This window comes from Haliotis asinina, chromosome 13 (assembly GCF_037392515.1).
Source record: "Haliotis asinina isolate JCU_RB_2024 chromosome 13, JCU_Hal_asi_v2, whole genome shotgun sequence".
Classification (NCBI taxonomy): domain Eukaryota; kingdom Metazoa; phylum Mollusca; class Gastropoda; order Lepetellida; family Haliotidae; genus Haliotis; species Haliotis asinina.
The window spans coordinates 26,638,803-26,661,260 of record NC_090292.1 but is presented as its reverse complement, the minus strand read 5'-3'; the positions used below and the strand labels follow the sequence as shown (position 1 = coordinate 26,661,260).

The following is a 22,458-nucleotide window of genomic DNA, read 5'->3' as shown; positions in this document are numbered from 1 at the left end:
TAGTTGTTCACATGCACGATATTTGCACGTTTTCAACCAATTTTCTGCATGGTTCTCGTGCAGTTCCTCTGGATATAGTTTGCAGTTGGGTCATCGAAGTTAGCGGAAACGTGTTCAATGTAACCATATATACAGACATAACATATAGCGAGTGCTTTCAGTGAGTCCAAACTTTGGATGGATAGTATAGGTTGCCTAGCCCTAAAGCGTGTTGTCAGAGACGAGTTCTTCAGTTATGTCATCTGTGTTTCAATTAGCACCGAACAGCTGGAATAACAATTGTCATGCGAGGAAATTGCTCCTTTGGGCCACACCTTGGGCTGCTTTGGGTCACGTCACACATAACGTGACGTAACGACCCTGGGGCATTCATTTCATACATCCGGCATACCTTCAACACTTTTTTCTTTAATGCCCCGAAGCTATCAATTAAAAGGGTGCAGCTAAATAGGTTATTCCCCAAAGGACCTCCCCAGACATAGATCCTTGCTGATGCTATTGATCACTGGATCGTCTGGTCCAGAGTGGGTTATTTACAGACCACCACCATTGGAGTGGGTGGGCGAGCTGTCTAAGGCGTAAATCGGGCCAATCTGTGATGGGGTATAAAAACCTTGGAGTCAACTTTGTGTGCAGGCTCTTTCAGTGCTGTCCCCCAAGTAGGTATTGCATAACCCTGTGCACTGAAGTGAACCCACTAATCCGATGATAACGGGGGTGATGGCAACGTGCAGTAAATCAAGGACGAAGTTCTGTGACTATTTGTCCAAGTTCACACAGGTGTGAATGGGTTCCTCGTAAGGATGGGAAAGCCGCGATAACTTGGTGTGTCTTGAGGCTGCAAGACTTGTACACTCCTAAGGGATGTGAGACTGAGTGAGTGAGTGAGTGAGTGGGTTTACTTTTATGCCGCACTCAGCAATATTCCAGCTATATGGCGGCGGTCTGTAAATAACCGAGTCTGGACCAGACAATCAAGTGACCAACCACATGAGCATCGATCTGCGCAACTGGGAACCTAAATTTATGACATGTGTCAACCAAGTCAGCGATCCAGATCACCCGATCCTGTTAGTCGCCTCTCACGACAAGCATAGTCGCCTTTTATGGCAAGCATGAGTTGCTGAAGGCCTGTTCTACCCCGGGACCGTCACGGGTATGAGACTGAGAATACAAGTGCCGTTTGAGTTAGCCATCCAGTGGTAGAGGGAAAAAGAACACGCCTTTAAGCACCTCAGCAGGATATTGGCGTAATACAACATCGTAAAGTTAGTATAAGTATGACAATTAGTGTTAGGATAATTGTTATTTACACACCGCCGCCATATAGGTGGAATAGTGCTGAGTGCGACGTAAAACTAAATTCACTAACGAAATGACGTTCAAGAGAAAGTTCACACCTGTTTGGGTTTATTTTTTTTAACAATCAAAATCCGACGGGATCGGATCCTGGCGTAACTAAGGGTGGGAACACAGAAAACTGAGACACTTTTCAGGCTTTAAAATGGGCAAAAGATAATGAGCACGAAGCAATAATTCTCACTGATTCGTTATCAGCTATACAAGCAATTCAATCTGGTGTCCCAGGTCCACATCTTGTATCTTGATACTGTTCTAAACTCCATGTACGTCAGCTGCGATATTGTTTGGATTCCTGCACATGCATACCCAAGAATCTGTGCCATCACAACCGGATTGAAGTCACCCGATCGTAAGATAGTGATAGATAAAGAGGACCTGTAGTTTAAAACATGTCTACGCCAGTTAGGTTCAAGTATTCAGTACCCCTGGCTTCATATTATTGGAAATTATGTATGTATGGTTATGTAAGTTGCAACTGTTAATGGTATCAGGAAGATAGTCAAACATCTACTTTGAAAATAAGTCCAACCACTGCTTCTAGATACAAACCTAATTCCCCATTTTCAGTGAGAACACCGAACTTCGAACACCGAACTTCGAACAACGACTCGTTTATTAACATAAACAGGAAAACTGTTCCAGCAATATTGCAACAATCCACAAATTTTCAATGCATACGGAAATTTTCAGCAGTGATAAAAAAACAACTTCATAGTTACTTTTTAATGTTTATTAGCTATACGTATAAGACCTATGCATTATGTGGAGTTATATCCCTTTACTCAGGGCACAGAGGCACATACACATGTGGTGATCCTGACGAGGTCGCTCAGCAGGGATGGCAATTGAGCCGGACAATGAGTGCATCCGGTTCTCTATAATAGCACCGTATGTTACTTCATTGCGAGTCACAGTTTATACAAATATACATTCTGCTCCAAGAGACGTATTTACAACATAAGCAAAAACAAATCAGAATCACATGACATTGCATTACATACAATAGATTTCACGAAAAGGCAAAAACTAATGAACTTTGAACTCAAGGTACAGTTTGGGTGAACATTCAATCCATATCAAGGCATCACACTAAATATGGGTAACTACACTGATCATATCAATCAGTTTTTCCCGAGAGGACACTTCAGAGCGTACTCCAAGTGAGACAAGTTTGCCTTGTCAAATCAGTCACGCTTAGGTCATCTAAAACGTGGGGACGACATTTCTGATGTCATACTGTATAGCAGCCCTTTTTGCACTTCTGGCCTCATGTATCTCACGTTCCCAGTACTCGAGCTCACGTTTAGTGTACAGTCGTTTCGGTCGCGCCAAGTGTGATTGACTTTCCACGCGCTTTCGGACAGTCATAGACTCAGTGAGACCATTACACTTTGGCAGTTTCTGTTGATGAATCCGTTTGATGTCATCATTCATTTTTCCGTGGCCTGTCCACTGAACCTGCCAATATGGGCTCTTTAGAGGCGATGAGGATTTATATATTTTTCCTGTACAAATCTGGTAGCCCCCCTTCAATACTACAAAACAAATAGCCCCCCCCACACACAAGACACATCACACATACACACACACACACACACACACACACACACACACACACACACACACGCACACACACGCGCACACACATACGCACAATCCGCCTCCCCCCCCCCCCCCCCCACACACACACACCTCACCACCTGCAAATCAAGGGTGATATCAACAGCTTTTGTCCTTGTACAAAATAACTGACACCCCCCCCCCCCCCCTTCCATATTCTGTGGTGACCCCCCTGAAAATTCTCATCGCTCCCCCCAAACCCACCCCAACCTCTTACCCACAAATATCATCAAAGTGAGACTTCTGAATGTACGAGTATGCTTATCACAGGTTCAAGTTTAAAGGAGAGGCTCCACAAATACGGTGAATCACCCATAAAATCCATGTATTTTCGCGTTGGGATTCAAACCGGAGAGTGTCTCAGGTATGTATGTAGGTAGGTATAGGTAGGTAGGCAGATAAGGCATTAGGACGACCTTGGGCCTTAAAAGGCCTATGTGTGCCCAACACTTAACACACAGTTAAATTTTTGTCCAGTTAAATTGCGTCTTACTTATCTGTTTTAACGAGGAAGACTAATCAAGCTCTTTGTATGCAACCATACATTAAATTATCGCCAAGTATTGCGTTCAGTGTAAAATTAGTCTTGGTTTTGTTAAGCACAATGTCTCTAAGAGCCTTACGTGGACATTCGGTGAGGTAGTGTTGAACTGTTTCTGGGCAGTGTAAGTTACAGCTTTCACACAGAGGAGAGATGTCTTTATCTAACATGCTTTTATATGCCTTTAATCCACAATGTCCTGGCTTGAGGTGAGTTAAAACAACTTCATCTCTACGGCACCGCCGACGAATTTTAAAATGTTTGTTTACTGCAGAACAAGTAAAGTACATGTGTCTACCTGTTGTTTCATTGTCCCATTTATTGTGCCAAGAGACAGTTACTGAAGATGAAATGGCAAACCAGTAATCTCATGGAATGGGCTTAACTGAGTGAATATCTGGCTGTGGTCTGTTGCAAGTCATCTTAGCAAGTGTGTCAACTACTTCGTTCTCAGCTACACCAACGTCACGGGTCACATGGTTTCAATACTGAACAGAACCCGAAAGTGAATGCTTAAATAGCCTTTAACCAATCGGATACATCAACCAACCCCAAACTGTACGATACTGTATTGAAAGATCAGCACCATATTTACCATTAAACGTTTAAACTACATGCATAAATTTCCAACTTAATGATCCGAAAGAAATTCCTATTCATATGAAAAACGACACAGATCTGCTTGAAGAGGACCCTAATGGGAGCTCCAAGGGAGGCTTTCATTTGTCTAAATTTCCAAACTTGACATATTCAGAATGGTATGTGGTTTTGTCAGTTAACTTCAGATGAAATTTCCTTTCTTCTGTAACAAAATATCCTAAACCATGACTACGGCCACCAATCTCAGTGTCACACAGTTCTTCGTAATGGCGACCTTTGTCCTCCGCGCAAGGATAACATCTGCCAATTTCTTCATACAAGCAATCAAGCATCAGATCCTCAATACTGGAATCTCTACCATTCTCTGCGTCAAATTTTGGAAATTTCTAACAGGAGGATACCTTGCACTCGAAGACAGTCCCAAAGATGTTCAGTGAGACATGTTGCTGTTTCGAAGGCGTTGTTCTGCAAGTGGGTGATGACAGTTCCAGGACGGTGAGGTGCTGCGTTGTCATCTATGATTCTGGAAAAGGAATGGTTATGAGAATGTGGCACGACGTCGGTATCTTACTGTTTATAAGGTTGACCATAGAGGTGTTCAGGGTACCGTAATGAGACCAGCCCTGCAGTCATATACGAAACGCGACCCTCCAACGTGTTTTGAGCCATCACCAACATGTTGTTCTTCTGCAAACCATGCTTGTTGTAGCAGGCGACTGACGGGATCAGGTGGTCATGGCGTAGATTTTAGAAAGCTCTCTTAACGTTAAGATAGTGGTAACTGCCACACCTTAACATTAACTTAGAACTATCTTAGCGCTAAGAGAGCTTCGAAAATCTAGGCCCTGGGCCCCGTTTCACAAAACCCTTGTAAGGCTAAGGTCTCGTAACTTTTCTCGTAGCCTTTGCACCTCCTATGTTACAGTATACTATGTACAAATGCTACGAGAAAAGTTACGAGACCTTAGGCTTACGAGAGCTTTGTGAAACGGGGCCCAGGTTTCCTGACTTCGTTGACAAGTCATTGTATCCCATCTGCGTGGATCGATGCTCATTTCAGACAATCCAGCTGATCATCACGGAGCTGTTTGGTTCAGATTCTATTATTTACAGACGGTGACATATAACTTGAACATTGCCGAGTCCGCCGTTACATAACACACAAAAAACAAACAAACGAAAAAAAAACAGTTAAAGTTACCATTATTGTTTACTTATCCACTCATAGGAATCCAATGCGGCATAAAATAGTCTTCTTTCACGAACTGACTTTTCAGCCTCCCTCCAGGTTTGGGATAACCTTTGTAGTACACCGTGTGTCCATTGATCAGCCATGCTGCCCACCATCCAAAAGTTCCAACCGTCATGATCATATGATCACACAAAACCAGTGCGCCGAAGTCCACGAACGGGTTTGTGGTCTCCATCAAGATCATATCTTCAGAGTCCAGATTTCGCCGGCACCAGTCCTTGTCATCCGAGGCTATCAAGAACACTGGATTACGAAACGTCTCCCTCATATGTTGAACAGCTTTGTACATGTACGAAACTGGGGCTTCGGTATAACCTTCCTCGTTTTGTTCCGTCATATCTGTCCGCCGTACATGCAGCCCTACCACTGTGCGATTTTTGAACGAGGAGGTGTACAGATGAAATATCTTTCTCCGTAGCATTTCATAGGGATCTGAAAAGCTGAACTCCTTCATAATTTGCTCTCTAAACGGTTCAAAATACTTCCAGGATTGGAGATAGTGCCCCATAACATAATTTCCAGCTGGTAAATTTTCGAATTCAGGCGAATAACCTGCATACTTTGTTTCAGAAATGTGAAGCCAGTATTTCGTATCCCAATTTTCAACGAAAGACAGTTTGAAGACTGTGTTCAAGATATTATCCGGTTTGACAAACGGCCTCTTCCCATTACGGAAAGCTATACCGAGCAAAGAAGCATACTCAAACATGAGATTACCCAAGCGTCCAAAAAATTCAACTGTCAGCATGTCAATCGGATGTCTCGTCCGCCATCCTGAAAAAGTGCTGTCCACAAAACTGTCATTAATTGGTCTGTTTCCTGGTTCGTTGGTCCCAATCTCAGATGAAGCCAGCTTTAAAGGAATAACTAAGTGTGTATTCATATTTGATTGAAAACCCAAAGGTAGAACTTTAGGCTCCTTCGAAATGGTATGGTATGAAAAGATTAGGAAGATGGTAGTGAAGAGAAGAGTACCTGCAATTCGTGTTTTGTACATGGTGTTTGCTATAAGTATTTCTATACACACGTTCATGAAACTGTTTCATGTAAGAAAATGCACTTCGTCTTCTTTCGCGATGAAGTGTCGGTGCTGATGAATTTTCTTGAAAGGAATTATGATATTCCGAGATACTGCAGAAGAGTTGACTGAAACAGAGATAATAATCATAAAGAGAGTGAGTGAGTGAGTGAGCTTATTTTTACGCCGCTTTTAGCACAATTCCAGCAATATCGCGGCGGGGACACCAGAAATGGGCTTCACACATTGCACCCATGAGGGGAATCGAACCCGGGCCTTCGGCGTGACGAGCGAACGCTTTATCCACTAGGCTACCCCACCGCCCCGAAATTTTTATTAAACACAAGTTATGATTACGCTATGTCAAATGTAACATGTTATGTCTGGGATTACACTTTGTTAGTCATATACAGTCAAGTTCAGCTGTACTCTGTTGGGTTGCGGCCCATCCGGGATTCGAACCCACACCCTCAGAATCAGGCACATATTCGCCAGCATACAAAGTGTGCCATCTATCACGCATAGTTACAGTGGCTTCTAAAAAACATGAAGTCGGACAACTGGTAGTTTAGATCACGGACTTGGCGTACCCCTCTGTCAAAAGTAAAGTGTCATGGCTCCCACGCCCGAAAGCTATGAATACACAATGCCCATCAAAAGTACAAGGATCTGAACTTAACTGAGAAAATGCAGTCCTAAATTATAACATGTGTTACATTTGACCACTTTCTATATGGCATTGCGTATTCATGCTTAGGGCACATGACATACTAGACACAGGAAAAAAATATAACGTCAAATGACAGACAATAACCAGTCTCAGTTTTCATTCGAAACAAATCAAGTATGGCGTACGGATGTTTAAGGATTAGTAACGATACAGGGTGTCTACCGAGGTTAGCCGATTCTGTTTTATCGAAAACACTGACTGCTCACAAAATTACGTCAAAAAGTGTGTCCGCGTTTGTTACCTAATTTTTTTACCTATTGATTAGCCTACAGCTTAGGGGACACGAACACAATCATGGGTTTACGTCACCAACACACACTACTTAAGTCGTTTCGGTCTTAAAAATAATCCTCTAAACACTTGGTATATATTTTCTTTTGTACCTATGATTTTTTGACTCACTAAAAACATTGTGGGTGAGTGACTTGGGTTTTACGTCGCTTTTTAGCTCTATTCTAACAATATCACGGTGGGGGACAGAAATGAGCTTCAGTCATTGTACCCATATGGGAAATCGAACCCGGGTCTTCGGTGGGACGAGCGAAAGCCCTTACCACTCGGCTACTCCAGCTCCCTGAATGTGTAATAACTTTAGGGTACTTTATCTATCTATCTATCCATCTATCTATCTATCTTTTAGCTGAATCTCTGTCAATGAATATTTCTATTTGTCAAGCTTACTCTCTGCCATAGAGAGAGAGAGAGAGAGAGAGAGGTACTACTTAACTAGGTAACTGTCACAGAGAGAGAGAGAGAGAGATACAGAGAGAGAAAGAGGGGGGGGGGGGGGGGGGGGGAGGGAGGAGTGGTTTGGTTCTTCATCTCCATGGAGGCGTTCTGAAAGTAATCGAGTTTGGACCAGAAAGTCCGCTGATCCACAGCATGTGGTTCAGTTGAGGTAATGTGACTTGTGTCAACAAAGACAGCGAGCCTGACCACCCGATCTCGTTAGTCGCCTCTTTCGGCGATAAATGTGTGCGAGGGAGCTTGTGTTAATATAAATGAGTGGGTAAGGTTATACCCAGCTTCTTGCAATATTAGGAGAATCGAACCCGGGTCTTTAGCACGGGAGAGAGAACGTATATACTGGTACTCACACGTTATGACGTTATGGTCTACAGTCACACGTCCAACTGTTGCCATTCCCCAACACCTCACTGACGTGCACTCAGATCTGACAGACAGACAGCTGTTGACGCTGCTGTTCCGACGTTCACACAGCTGCCGGTGCTGCATGCTAAAAGGACGTTTTGGTTTTAGAGTTATGGATTGATGGTCAAATAACTTGGATTATATTTGGCCACCTGGATGCACACGTGCATCATCTCTGTGGGTCTTGGACACATGAGTCCACACACAGGCACTCAGACTAATCTCTGAATATATATATAATTTGGCTAAAACACATATTTACTCATGAATTGAGAATGAGCACCAGTGAGATGGGAGATTGAGGCAAGTCAGAACCTGAAAAAAAAATAAAACACTTCAGGGATCAGGGACATACTTACTGGTCAACTGTTTAAACATTTAAACATTGTTTTATTTCATATTTTTATTTGAATATTTGAACATATTGTTTCAGGGAAGAGATCTAGGACAGTGTACGTCTAGCTATTGTATAACCGGCATGAGTGAGTGAGTGAGTTTTACGCCGCACTCAGCAATATCCTAACAAAATGGCGGGCGGTCTGTAAACAATCGAGTTTGGAAGGACAATCCAGTGATCAACAGCATGAGCATCGTTCTACGCAGCTGGGATATGATGACATTGTGTCAACCAGGTTTGTCCACTCCACACGTTAGTCGCCTCTTACCACAGGCATGAGGTGAAGATCATTTCTAACCCGGATCTTCTCGGATACTCACACTGGGCATCAGTACAGCTCACTGTTTGGATATATCTTTGCAAATGTGAAAGGATATTTCTCTAAAACTGTTCGTATGATGGGACGGCTGAGAGGTGTGGTTTCTGGTCTCCTTCAGTTTAGGTCATGGGTAATGGGAGTGAGGTCACCACCTAGAGCAGGCGAATCCTAATCATATGGATTAGGCTGCTCGCTGTGGTTGATATCACACCAGTGTTCGAAATAATCGGAGTCTGTGCGCTCAGAAAATTATCTTTTTTTTCAACTTTATTTTTTTCCAGTTCTTTCTTAATTAATATTCGGAAATCATCCGTGATCCTTCATGTCGGGATAACTTACAGTTTCACTTCCTGGTACTTCAACACTTACTTTAACACGGACTTACGACAGTCGTGGCGAAGATGATCGCAACTCCCACATATTAACGTAAACTCATGACAGTCGTAGAGCTACTATGATCGCCACACCCATACCTCAACACAGACTTACGACTGTCGTAGCTCTACGATGATCGTAACTCCCATACTTTAACATAAACTTACGACTGTCGTAGCTCTACGATGGTCGTAACTCCCATACTTTAACATAGACAGACCTACGGCTGACGTAGCTGTACGATCGCTTTGAGGAACGGGGGCACTGTAGAATTTAAAGCCTGCAGACCCCGATTGCCACCTGCCAAATTAAAGTGTTGTTGAACTCTCTAACCCACTTTGAGTTATGCACAGCAGCTGATATAGTCCTGCGAGCTGATTCAAGCAACACTGCAATAAACAACATGACCTTGAACTTGTAAACAAAAATGTGAGCGAGCATGCTTCTTCTAGCAATATTCCAATAATATCATGGCAACGGGCACCAAAAAATGTTTCACACATTGTATCCAAGTAGGGAATCGAACACGATCGTTAACCACTAGACTACCCACAACATTGTAAACAAGTCATTCATTTATTTGTGTTCCTCTCCGTCATCAATTTTGTCATCGATTTCGTCATCGTCAACGTCATCTTCAATGTCAAGACTGAAGTTCTGAACATGCTTCAGCTTAATCAAATCCTTCAGTCCCTCATCCGCGGGGATAGTCTCTATCACAAAAGGCAGTCTTGGTCCAAGTATAGTTCTGATCTTGAAACAGCAAAGTTCCAACAAAGACCTTGGTTCCGCAAATCTCTCCCTAATTAATCCAACTATTTCCTCCACGTCTTCTTCTAACCAATACAAGTTCCTCTCGATAAACGAGTCTTTTGCTATGACGTCATATCCGGCTTCTATGATGGTTTGAAGAGCAGCAAACTGTCCACGAGCAATCAGTCCATCAACGAATGGTCTCTCCATATGATTCGTGTACAGCAAATCCAGCGATGCATTTCTCTCAATAGCCAGATAATGTACGATATCAACTTTGCCGTAAATGGATGCAGTGAAAAGCGGGGTTGCACCAGACTTACTGCGCATGTTCAGATCAGCACCACGTGAGCAGACGAGACGAATTAGGTTCAGGAAATCTTCGGGATGCCTGTATTCGGGATAGCGTATATCTTCTTCAGAAGAAAGAGCATCTCGCCCAGGGGAGTCTAGGACGAGGAGAAAAAGTGGACTTCTTCCATATTTGTCACGTGCATTGACGTCAGCACCACGTGACAGGAGGAAGTCACACATGTCCATTTGACGAGGCCCAGGAGTCTTGACCGTAACATGGAGAGGAGAAAAATAGTCCTTCGACGAATGAGGCTTGTTCAGGGACGCTCCGGCCTTTACAAGATAGTCCACGATGTCGACGTGACCTCCACGCACTGCAGCGAACAGTATCGTCTCGTTGTTGTTGTCACGTGATTCTACATCGACATGATGGACCTCGATCAGCGTTCTGGCCACGTCCAGGTGGCCTCTGGCGCAGACGTCAAATATAGGCCAGGGATTGGATGTGCCTGAGCTGAAGTCAAAGGCCGGGTACCCCATGTCAAGGAGAGCGGTCATGATGCGAACATGGCCCAACTTGGCTGCCATACATACTGGCGACGTCAGAGATGCTATATGCGATCGCTGGACATCAGTCAGTTTATCTTGTTCAAGCTGAACCTTTTCAAACAGCTGAGGTGTGATTTTCATCCGACGAATGTACTGGAGGACCTTTTCAACATCGCCCTTCTGAATCAACTCGTTGAGTCTTTTCCAGTGGTTGAGGAATGACGAGCTGATGGGTGAACCGAAAAAGGATAGGAAGGTAGACATTTTGTATCGGTAACGGGAGGCGTTTCCTTGCCGGATGGTGAAGTGTTGGCTACGCCGATCACATGTCTTGGTAAAGCGACACTATTATCTCTATTATCAGTTTGTGTATCGCCTGATATGTTGAAGTAGTGTCATTTGCCTTGCCTGTACGGGCTGATGGTAGCGGGAGTCGAGAGCTGCGACTGAGTGCTTGTGTGTGTTTTATATTTTATGCACTGAAGAGCAAAAGAAACGCACGTTTTGAAGAAATGAAGTCTCATAACAGTAACCTTTCATGCTTGTGTCTTCTGTTTACTAGATATTTGAAAAAAGGCTAGAGTTGCTAGCTATGTACCAGCCTCACGTTCCCCATTTTGTTTGTTTTTATCTTGATACCGCATAAAACCGCAAAATCTGCAATAAATGCATCACAAACTGCAGGAAACAGAGAGGAGTGGTTTGGTTGTTCATCTCCATGCAGGCGTTCTGAAAGTAATCGAGTTTGGACCAGAAAGTCCGCTGATCCACAGCATGTGGTTCAATTGAGGTAATGTGACTTGTGTCAACAAAGACAGCGAGCCTGACCACCCGATCTCGTTAGTCGCCTCTTTCGGCGATAAATGTGTGCGAGGGAGCTTGTGTTAATATAAATGAGTGGGTAAGGTTATACCCAGCTTCTTGCAATATTAGGAGAATCGAACCCGGGTCTTTAGCCTGACTCGCGAACACGGTAACCACTAGGCTACTTCAAGCATATTATATGTATGTATATATTTAGAGCGTCCCGGGGTAGAATAGGCATTCAGCAACCCACGCTTGCGACTATGCTTGTCGTAAGAGGCGACTAACGGGATCGGGTGGTCTGGCTTGCTGACTTGGTTGGCACATGTCATCGGTTCCCAATTGCGCAGATCGATGCTCATGTTGTCGATCACTGGATTGTCTGGTCCAGACTCGATTATTTACAGACCGCCGCCATACAGCTGTAATATTGCTGAGTGCGTCCTAAAACCAAACTCACGCACTCACTCACTCATATATTTAACGCTTAAATTTGGAATGTTGAGAAAAGTGATGTTTTACTGACAGAAATTCTCCACTGCAGTGAATGTATCTCCTTGCATCCTTTATTAACTTTTGTCCAAGATCCTCGTGCGCAACACAATAAAGTCAAATGCATTTCATCAATGGGCATGGAGTGGCCATCCTAAAGAAGGCACTGTGGGGTAACCTAGCGATTAAAGCGTTCACACGTCACGCCAAAGACGCCGGTTCCGCTACCCACATAGGTACAATGCATGAAGCCTATGTCTGGTGCTAAAACTCACTCACTCCAACGAAGAAAACTTGTATCTATCAGCTAATCGCCGAGTTATTCAGTCATTCAGTAGATCAGCACTGAGATAGTTACTTAGAATTTATCTCTGTTCAGAAGACATTTTATGCACAAATGGCCTTTTTTCCCTCGACTGGCAGTTGCTGTTGCCTGTGTTTATGCATTTATACTAAGAATAGTATTATTGTTTTATATGTTTTTTATTTTATATTTTTTGTTTTAAAGAAGGAATCTCAGTCGTTCTAATCTCTTTCGACCCATGAAGATCCGGGTTAGAATATTGATCTTCAGTAACCCATGCTTGTCGTAAGACGCAACTAACGTTATCGGTGGTCAGGCTCGCTGATTTGGTTAGCACATGTTGCGTTTGCGTAGATCGATGCTCATGCTGTTGATCACTTGATTGTCTCATCCAGCTGCTTGTACTACCTCAGATGTGAGCTGGTGTTAATAGTGTTACCTCATTGAGATACCATGCGGCGGTTTAACCAGACCCAGACACATTATACTGACTCCGAGCCGACTAGTCCTTGTTGTACCCATTAATGCCGCACGCCAGGCAGGGACCAAAAAGTACGGTGTTTTAACGTGCTTTGGTATGACGCGGCCGGGGATCGAACCCGGGACCTTCGTCGTCCTGGTGCAAGCTGTAACCACCGCACCACGGAGGGAGTCCTTACTACACGAAAACCTGGTGGTAAATGATAAGTGGAACATTCAATGTTTCTCGAGACATATGACGTCATCGAGTGACGTCAGCATGTGATCTACACATGGACCTTAATCAAGCACCCCCTACATACTTTAACTTACTGACTTACCAAATGATAAATCTCGAATGTAAAGATGACTAATACTTGAACTGCATTCCCTTTCAATATTGTTTAGGCTAAACAAAAAAAATGTGATACGCATCGCGGGCATCGGCGCGTCCCTTTTATTTGTGCGTGTAACAATTTTTATTGCCATAAAAAAATTAATAATTTTGACATGGCCGCGTCCCGATCATCCAGTTGTAAACTATAAGAATGAGTGTCTATAAGAACGAGTGACTGAATCTACTGCTCATCGACACGTGCTAAAACTCCCAAATTTGTATTTCTGAGAGAAAAAATACGCATAGAAATGTGTTCCGCACTCGTCACTTTCTTTTTTCTATAATTTTTCAAAAGGAAATCCTACCGCCCTCGTCACTTTTGGGAAAAGATGTGCCCATGAAAATTTTAATTTTTTAGGCAGCCATAATAAAATGCACATCCCAATATACAACTGAAGTACTACCCACAGGAGTCTCAAAAGGCACTGTTAACCTTATGTGGCCATTTGTTATAAAACGCCAAAATTGCTTAATGATTTTATAGGTATCTGTTAACTTATGGCACGAAGGAAACTAGCAGACACAAGAAGATGGCACAGTATTGGAACGCCATCAGGATGTCATCACGGCTATTGGCCGACAGCTTGATATTCACCATACTGTCATTAGTTGGCTTGTTCCAAAATACCGTCAAACCAAGCAGGTGTTTGTCTCTGCATTGTGAGTGGATTGCGTCATTGTGACTGTGCATAAGTCAGAACCAGAAACTCACTAACATAGCAGTCACAGCACACACACACACAGACACACAGACACACACACACACACACACACACACACACACACACACACACACACACACACACACACACACACACACACACACACACTCACACACACACACACACACTCACACACACACACACACACAGAGAGAGAGAGAGAGAGAGAGAGAGAGAGAGAGAGAGAGAGAGAGAGAGAGAGAGATGTATGTGCGCATTATTTCTGCTGATACATCTATAAAAATAAATAAGTATATATGCAAATAATAATTTATAGATAGATACATAGATTGGATAGATTAAATAGATAAATAAATATAATTTAGAATTGAATATCATTCTCTCTTTCACAATTTCCTATCCATGAATACATTATAATAGTAAAAATCATAGTTTGCATATAAGACGCTCATATCCAGACACATTGCCTGCTCAAGGCGCTATGTACAGGCCCATACACAAAGTACTCGGACACTTGACGTAATTTCCATACTTACATGTTACGTGTAGCATAAATAACTTTCATGGATTAATTTTTGTAAGATCCAAGTCAAATTTTGCACATTTGTGGGGAATCATCTTACCTACAATCACATAATTTCTGTATAATTTTCCGTTGCTTATTTATCGAATGGTGACAATTTAATCAACATGTGTACAGTGCTGTGAACACCTTCAACATGGCAGCGCACGGGACTGTGCATTGTGAAACCAAACGTACGTTAATAAATGCGATGTCATTACTTAAATAGTGGTCGGAAAACAACTGAAATTATGTACGCAGATGATTTCCAATTTGCAAGTCAAATTTTACAAAGATCCACTCTAAACTCACTTCATGAAAATTATTTTGCTACATTGAAATAACGTGTAAGTCTATGGAAATTACGTCAAGGATCCGAATACGTTTTTCACGGGTTTCTACATTGCTATTCCCTGTCACTGTACACTACTTTCCTACACGCTTTCAATGCTCTGGCGATCATACAGCCATGCTCCCTATGCTACACAATAAGCTAAACACTCACAATGCTAGCACATACTCACGGGTACCCATCTTACAGCTGAATGAACTGAGACGATGTGGATCTCAGTATCTTGTGCCCACCTCGGGACACGAACCCAGGTGCTTCCACCGGGGATCACTTTCAGCGTGATAGACGGCTTACGTCTTCACTGTTTGAGCTCTGTAGCATGTAATGCATGCATACACACACGGGTATTGTCACAACACAACATTTTGCCATGTTTGTTTCTGTGACCAAACAACACTTTTTCGTCTTTTGAGGTGTCTTTATTCCTTAAGTACCAATTTATCAAGTGAAATTACAAGTTAAAGTTAAAGTTAAAGTTTATCAAGTGAAATTACAAGTTAAAGTTAAAGTTTATCAAGTGAAATTACAAGTTAAAGTTAAAGTTTATCAAGTTAAACTACAATAGTTAATGCTAACTTATTGATGCTATTAAAAATATATGAGATGTTGCGATATTATTGTCCATGTGCATAGTCCAAATTCAGTGTTTCGGTGAATTGGGGTAGCCTGTTTCGAACATAAAACATTAATTCAGTGACATGTTTTGTTCTCACATCCACGTAGGAAGAAAAAGACTTTTATTGAAGAAACACAGGTTTACAGGAAGCACTTGTCAGACAAATGACAGTTAACCCTGCTGCTTGGCTTGGGCGGCCTTGGCGAGTCGGGTGATTTCCGCGATTTCGGCGTTAAGAGCACATTTTAGGGCGTCGTCTTGGTGACCGCTTTCGCACGACTTGCAGGTTTTGGTTATCTTGTTCTCACAGACTTCAGCCTTGCAGCGCTCTTCGGCAATGTCTGGGAAAAGTTTCGTATAGAACGTTAACAATTATGTGAACGTCTAATTCCGTGATTGACAGGCTCTGGGGCCGGATTCGCTTACTCTTTTTGCGAACACCTGGTGTTTTCACTGGTTTTCAGGCGACGCTTCACATAATGTTTCACATTTATTTTGACATTTGCACCAAATGAAACCTGTTTCCAAGAATAGTCAAGACTGGGGTGATGCCAATTGTATGTGTCACGATTTGGAAACTTTTAGCAAACGAAACCTTTTTCTGAGAATAGTCAAGACTAGTGCATTTCCCGTAAACAACCGGTATCAACCGATGTTCGAAATAACCGCCGGCCCGCAGGCACGGTGCAAGTTGTTATTGTAAAGGGCCGGCAGTTTCAACTATGTGGCCTTCAGTTAAATTATCTGGCAATGTTTCTTTCTTTTTGTTTTTATTTCAACACGAATTTGATGTCATTCATGTAATGCCAGAATTAAACAGTGTAAAACTGTGCACAGTGTAGTCTATTTTGTTCTTATTGGTTTGACTTTATCAAATTGGACCTGCTGTTTTCATTCAGGGCGTATAGATTTTAAAGCCTGCAGGCCCTGATGGTCAAGTGGCAAAGTTAAGTATTGTGAACACTGGTGTCAACGCTCATTTTCAGTCAAAGTTATCTTCATCTATAAATGGAATCTTTTCTGAGTGAGTGAGTGAATTTGGTTTTAGGCCACACTCAGCAATATTCCAGCTATATGGCGGCGGTCTGTAAATAATCGAGTCTGGACCAGACAATCCAGTGATCGACAACATGAGCGTCGATCTGCGCAACTGGGAACCGATGAAGGCGTATTCTACCCCGGGACCTTCACGGGTCGAATCTTTTCTTGAGAACAGTTAGGAACTGGAACACGTACCCTGAGCACCCGGTGTCAAGTCAAGACTGAGTATTTTATTGCACCAACAGTTTATGTATATATGCTATCTCACCGACCCATCATCCACAAAGATGTACGATTACAACATTGTACGACCTTAAACCCCGATTTCATTTCACATTGGTCCCGCGTACACCATAGAATCATACAAGGACAAAAGACGATAGATGTCAGCCACCAGAATCAGACGCTAGACGCCAGATGTCAGACACTAGACCTCAGATATCAGACACCAGAATCAGACACCGACGCCAGATGTCAGACATTAGACGTCAGATGTCAGGCACTAGACGTCAGATGTCAGACACTAGTCACTAGATGTCAGACACTAGAAGTCAGATGTCATACACTAGACGCCAGATGTCAGACAGTAGACGCCAGATGTCAGACACAGCACGCTAGATGTCAGACAGTAGACGCCAGATGTCAGACACTTGACACTTCATGGCAGACACAAGATGCCAAATGCCAGATCCCAGATGCGAGACACTAGACACTTGACGTTAGCGTATCCTGGGTGAGTATTGATTTATTCACCTTTTTAGCAACATTACACCCCACGCATATGTGTTAGTGATTCGAACCCGGACCATTGGCGTGGCGAGCGAACACTGTAAGTACTCGACTAGAGGTGCATCTGGGAGTGTATTACTCACGTTTGATAAGGAATCTCTTTCCAAAGTGCAGGCTGCACTTGTGCATGTTGTAGTTTAACACAAGCTGTGTTCCATCAAGAGGGATCTGAAAACACACACACACACAAAAACATTAACAGTACTCAGCAGGGGAGAACCAGCGAAGGATCCGGATTTGAACTGGTCTTCTGCCAACCATGCTTGTCGTGAGAGGCCTCAGAAATGATCCGGTGATCAGGTTCGCTAACTTGGCTCATTCATGTCATCGTTTCCCCATAGCCTAGATTGATGTTCATTCTGTTGATCACTGGACTGTCTGGTGCAGCTTTGATTGTTTACAAACCACGACCCTTTAGCCTACAGTGAGTTTAACAACCAGCCAACCAAGTAACCAGTAGGTGAAATACGTATAGTATTAGTCAAACAATAACATTCCATCACCTACACCAGAAACGGGCTTCACCGATTGTACCCGTGCTGACTAGGAGCCGCACGCTTCGCCGTTACGGTTGGACGCTTTAGCCACAAGGCTACCGCATCGCTCCCACAAAACCATGCTATCCTGCTTATCGGTTTTCTGTCCATTTTAAAGGATCACACCTGTAGTACAGCGGAGGGAGCGACAGAGTGGAAGGGTGAGGTTCCATCCCGTAGCCGCGTCATAAAAACAGAGCTGGCACTTGTTGTTCCGTAGCTTGATGCTCGGCATTCAAGTGGTAAACCAACGAATGGACCATGTTCATCAAAGATATCGGAGCGCCTATGACAGTGGTATGTGGAGTATTTTAGTTGCGATTGGTATTCCGCAACGCACGACAGTTTAGTTTTACGACACTTTTTGCAATTTTAAATCAATATTACGACAAGGGACACCACAATTGGTCCAATTGTACGAATGAGTTCCAAGACATGCTGAACGAAGTGTTCAAGATCGCGTCAAGTTGAAGACCAGAGTTCCATTCACCACATGGGTACAAGGTGTGAAGACCATTACAGGTACAAGGGTTGGCTGAAAAGTTCTAAGCCTCACTGTGAAAAAAAGTTACAAAGTCCACGTTTGTAATTTATTTTTCTACATAGTCCCCTTCCAAGTTCACACACTGTTGCCAGCGATGCTGCAAGGCCCGAATCCCGGTCAGGAAGAAATCTTCTTCAGCTACCCTAAAAAAATCAGTCACAGCGGAAATGACGTCATCATTACTTGCAAAATGGCGACCGGCGAGTTCCTTTTTCATTTTGGGGAACAGGTGGAAGTCAGAAGGAGCCAAATCAGGTGAATAAGGAGGATGGTCAATGATTTCAAAGCCACAATCGCGGATTGTTGACATAGCCACCACCGATTTGTGAACAGGCGCATTGTCTTGGTGGAAGAGGACACCTTTAGCGATCATCCCTCGTCGTTTGGCTTTGATTGCTTCTCGCAACTGGTTCAGTAGATCAGCATAGTATCTGCCGTTGATAGTTTGACCTTTTTCAAGATAATCAATGAGCAGAATACCCCTGGAATCCCAAAAGACTGATGCCATCACCTTTCCAGCTGAAGGAACAGACTTGGCTTTCTTCGGAGCTGGTGAATCAGGATGGTTCCACTGTTTTGACTGTAGTTTTGTTTCTGGTTGAAAGTGATGTATCCAGGTCTCATCCATGGTTACAAATCGTGCCACAAAATCATCGGGATCTGCTTCAAAACGACGCAAATTGTCAAGGGACGTCTGGAGCCTGACACGTTTCTGTTCTACTGTCAAGAGCTTTGGAACCCATCTTGCAGAAACTTTAGTCATTCCTAATTCGTTGGTGATAATATGCTCAACCCTCTCATGAGAGATGCCCACTACACTAGCAATATGTCGAGTAGTCAATCGTCGATCATCCATCAACATATCGAGCACTCGCGTGATGTTTTCTGGAGTGGTTGCTGTTGAAGGCCTTCCTGAGCGTGGGTCATCATCAAGGCTTTGTCTGCCACGCTTAAATTCTGCAGCCCACTTCTTTACTGTGGAAAATGAAGGAGCATCATGCCCTAGAGTGGAGACCATGTCAGCATGTATCTGTGTTGGGGACATCCCATTCTTTTGCAAGTACTTGATGACTGCCCTGAATTCAGTTTTGTCCATTTCTGATGATTTCAGATGGTAGGTTTACCAAAAGAGCTGTAGTTGAGATAAAACTATTAGTACGTTTGTAGTTCTTTGTGTCTATGATTCACTAAATGACTGTCCTCATTGGTGGCAAACACCTGTCTCTACCTGGTGGGGAAAAACACTCAGACTGAGAACTTTTCAGCCAACCCTCGTATCTCCTCTTGTGATATTGTTTGAATATTACAAAAGATCAGCGTAAAACCATAGTCAATTACTATTAAGCAAAGACTGCGCAGTTCAATACAACGTTAACCTACTTTTTTAATTTCCATATAAGAATGTTAAAAAGGAGAAGATTTCACATTATGTTAGTTTATCCTGTCTCGAGTAGTAATGAATACCATGAATGAATGGCATTTGTTTCAATTCAACAAAATTCAAGTCATCGCATGACTCAAGTCATCAAGTGGAAGACTTGTAATAACACATGGGAAGTACGTCAGGATCGAACATAGGACTTTACCCCTTTGAAACACTTACGTCAAAACAGAACTCAGAAATATATGTTATTTTTAAAAAAGGAGCGCATGAATTGCGCGTTCCATGACTACCTCTAATTGTAGGCACTCTTAGTTGACGTACTCTTCATTACTTTATGGGATTGAATGTATTCGTGTTACTTACAGTGCCACTCTTGCCATTGAAGAAAGCAGCCACGTTTCCGATGAACTTGCCGATGAGTTTGTCTACACCAAGTTTGTCCAGGAGCAGTTTGGACAGGATGGGCTCAGCGGCGGCCAAGGCGGTTAAAACCTGCCTCTTGGCGTGTTCGCCGTGGACAACCACCAACATGGACAGGATCAGGGTAACTGGAAAAGAGAAAGAATAGAATCAAAAGACGTAACTTACGAACAGACCGTGGACATCGACAGCATAGGACAACGTGTGAAAGGCTGGAATCAACAGAGACGTAACCCACTAACAGGTCGTGAATACCGACAGAATCAAGAAAGAATAGAATCAACTGATGTAACCCACCAACAAGCCGTGGACATCGATAGAATCGGCCAACTTGTGAAAGACTGGAATAACAGACGTAACCTACTGACAGGCCGTGAACAAGTCGTGGCGATCAGGGCAGCTGATGAAAGACGGGAATCAACAGACGTAGCCTATTGACAAGCCATGGACATTGACAGAATCATGGCAACTTGGGGAAGAGAAAAATAATCAACAGACGTAGCCTATTGACAAGCCATAGACATTGACAGAATCATGGCAACTTGGGAAAGAGAAATATAATCAACAGACGTAACCTATTGACAAGCCATAGACATTGACAGAATCATGGCAACTTGGGAAAGAGAAATATAATCAACAGACGTAACCTATTGACAAACCATAGACATTGACAGAATCATGGCAACTTGGGGAAGAGAAAAAACTTAATCAACAGACGTAACCCACAAACATATTGTGAATACCGACAGAGTAAAGGCTATTTGGGGAAGAGAGAGAATGGTATCAGCTGACCAACAAGTCGTGGACACCGATAGAATCATAGCACATTTTAAGAATTGAATCAACAGACGTAATCCACCAACAGGTCGTGGGCATCGACACAATGACGTAACCCACCAACAGGTCGTTGGCATCGACACAATCAGGGCAACGGGAAAGTGGAACGAATGGAATTTACAGACGTAGCCCATTAACAGGCCGTGGACAGGGTTTTGTCGAGTCTATTTTCAGACCTTCGACATTGGCGAATTCGACGTTAAGGTGAGGTGGCGAATCAACAGAAGAGGACGTCGACACGGTCAGGGCTACTTGAGAAAGGCTAGAATCAACAGACATAACCCACAAACAAGTGGTGGACATCGACACAAGCAGGGCAGCTTGAAAAAGAATGGACTCAACAGCTATAACCTTCTAACAAGTCGTGGACATCGACAGAATCAGGGCAACATGGGGAAGAGAAAGAATGAAATCAACCTATTAACAGTCGTGATTTGCAATATTCGAATATTTTAGGCCGAACCAGATAGCTAAAAAACATCAGACTGCGGCTCAAAGCAACAGCCATTTACACATTTGAATTTTTTTTTAGAACCATGACTTACCTGCGATCTTCATCGTGTCAAATAGAAGGATAACCTTATCGACCACATATTGTGTTTCTTTATATAAGGTGGTGGGGAGCAAAGGGATCGTCTTTTTATCTTCCTTATGTTCTTTTCTCACACTCTCCAGTGTGTGTAGCACGAAGTCAAATTAGGTCATGTTTGAAAAACAGATTGTAGGTCATGGAAAATTGTAGAGAAACACGATTATTTGTGTTCGTGAAAATGAACGTGAGTGGAGTAAAATTAGGTCATGTAATATTTCTTATGAATAACGGTCATTATTTTTAGCTTTCCATCCAAGTGAGTGAGTGATTGTACTCAGCAATATTCCAGCTATATGACGGCGTTCTGTAAATAATCGAGTTTGGACGAGACATTCCAGTGATGAACAGCATGAGCATCGATCTGCGCAGTTAGGAACCGATGACGTGTCAACCATGTCAGAGAACCTAACCATCCCATCCCATTAGTCGCCTCTTACGACCACCATACTCACCTTTCATGGCAAGCATGGGTTGCCGAAGGCATATTCTATCCCGGACCTTCACGGGTCGGTGGGTTTAAGAATGGATCCAATCGCTATGGTTCGTTTAAACTGATGAAACTGGTAATAGAAACCAGTTATGAGTTATGATCAGGGAGGGTAGGTGTGGATATGATGTGGGTTGTTGATTGTCTTGTATGGAAGAGCATGTACACAGTGATATATTTTTGTTTGAGTGTTTGTC

The 22,458-nt window shown here is 43.0% G+C and overlaps 3 protein-coding genes across 3 annotated transcripts; all 3 read right to left on the bottom strand.

Annotated features, from left to right (window-relative positions):
• Window positions 1-4,582: 4,582 nt before the first annotated feature.
• LOC137259478 (galactoside alpha-(1,2)-fucosyltransferase 1-like) lies at window positions 4,583-6,258 on the bottom strand. The gene is made up of 2 exons (XM_067797125.1): window positions 5,325-6,258; window positions 4,583-4,646 (listed from the first exon to the last, which is right to left on the bottom strand). The coding sequence occupies exon 1, from the start codon at window positions 6,256-6,258 to the stop codon at window positions 5,338-5,340; it is 921 nt and encodes a 306-aa protein (XP_067653226.1). The 3' UTR covers window positions 4,583-4,646; window positions 5,325-5,337.
• A 3,684-nt stretch (window positions 6,259-9,942) lies between these two features.
• LOC137259476 (ankyrin repeat domain-containing protein 1-like) lies at window positions 9,943-11,226 on the bottom strand. Its single transcript, XM_067797124.1, has one exon. It carries the CDS (start codon window positions 11,224-11,226, stop codon window positions 9,943-9,945), a length of 1,284 nt encoding a protein of 427 aa, XP_067653225.1.
• Window positions 11,227-15,714: 4,488 nt separating this feature from the next.
• Window positions 15,715-21,740, bottom strand: LOC137259475 (uncharacterized). The gene is made up of 4 exons (XM_067797123.1): window positions 21,728-21,740; window positions 20,289-20,473; window positions 17,545-17,629; window positions 15,715-15,972 (listed from the first exon to the last, which is right to left on the bottom strand). Exons 1-4 carry the CDS (start codon window positions 21,738-21,740, stop codon window positions 15,803-15,805), a joined length of 453 nt encoding a protein of 150 aa, XP_067653224.1. The 3' UTR covers window positions 15,715-15,802.
• Window positions 21,741-22,458: the final 718 nt, after the last annotated feature.

Bases quoted from the DNA above. Each gene is read 5' to 3' on its own strand.
- LOC137259478 (XM_067797125.1), bottom strand. From the start codon at position 6,258: ATGAATACACACTTAGTTATTCCTTTAAAGCTGGCTTCATCTGAGATT.
- LOC137259475 (XM_067797123.1), bottom strand. The intron at 17,630-20,288 runs GTAAGTAACACG...GTGTGTTTTCAG, and splicing joins TCAATGGCAAGAGTGGCACT to ATCCCTCTTGATGGAACACA. The intron at 15,973-17,544 runs GTGAGTAATACA...AACTTTTCCCAG, and splicing joins AAAGAGATTCCTTATCAAAC to ACATTGCCGAAGAGCGCTGC.
- LOC137259476 (XM_067797124.1), bottom strand. From the start codon at position 11,226: ATGTCTACCTTCCTATCCTTTTTCGGTTCACCCATCAGCTCGTCATTC.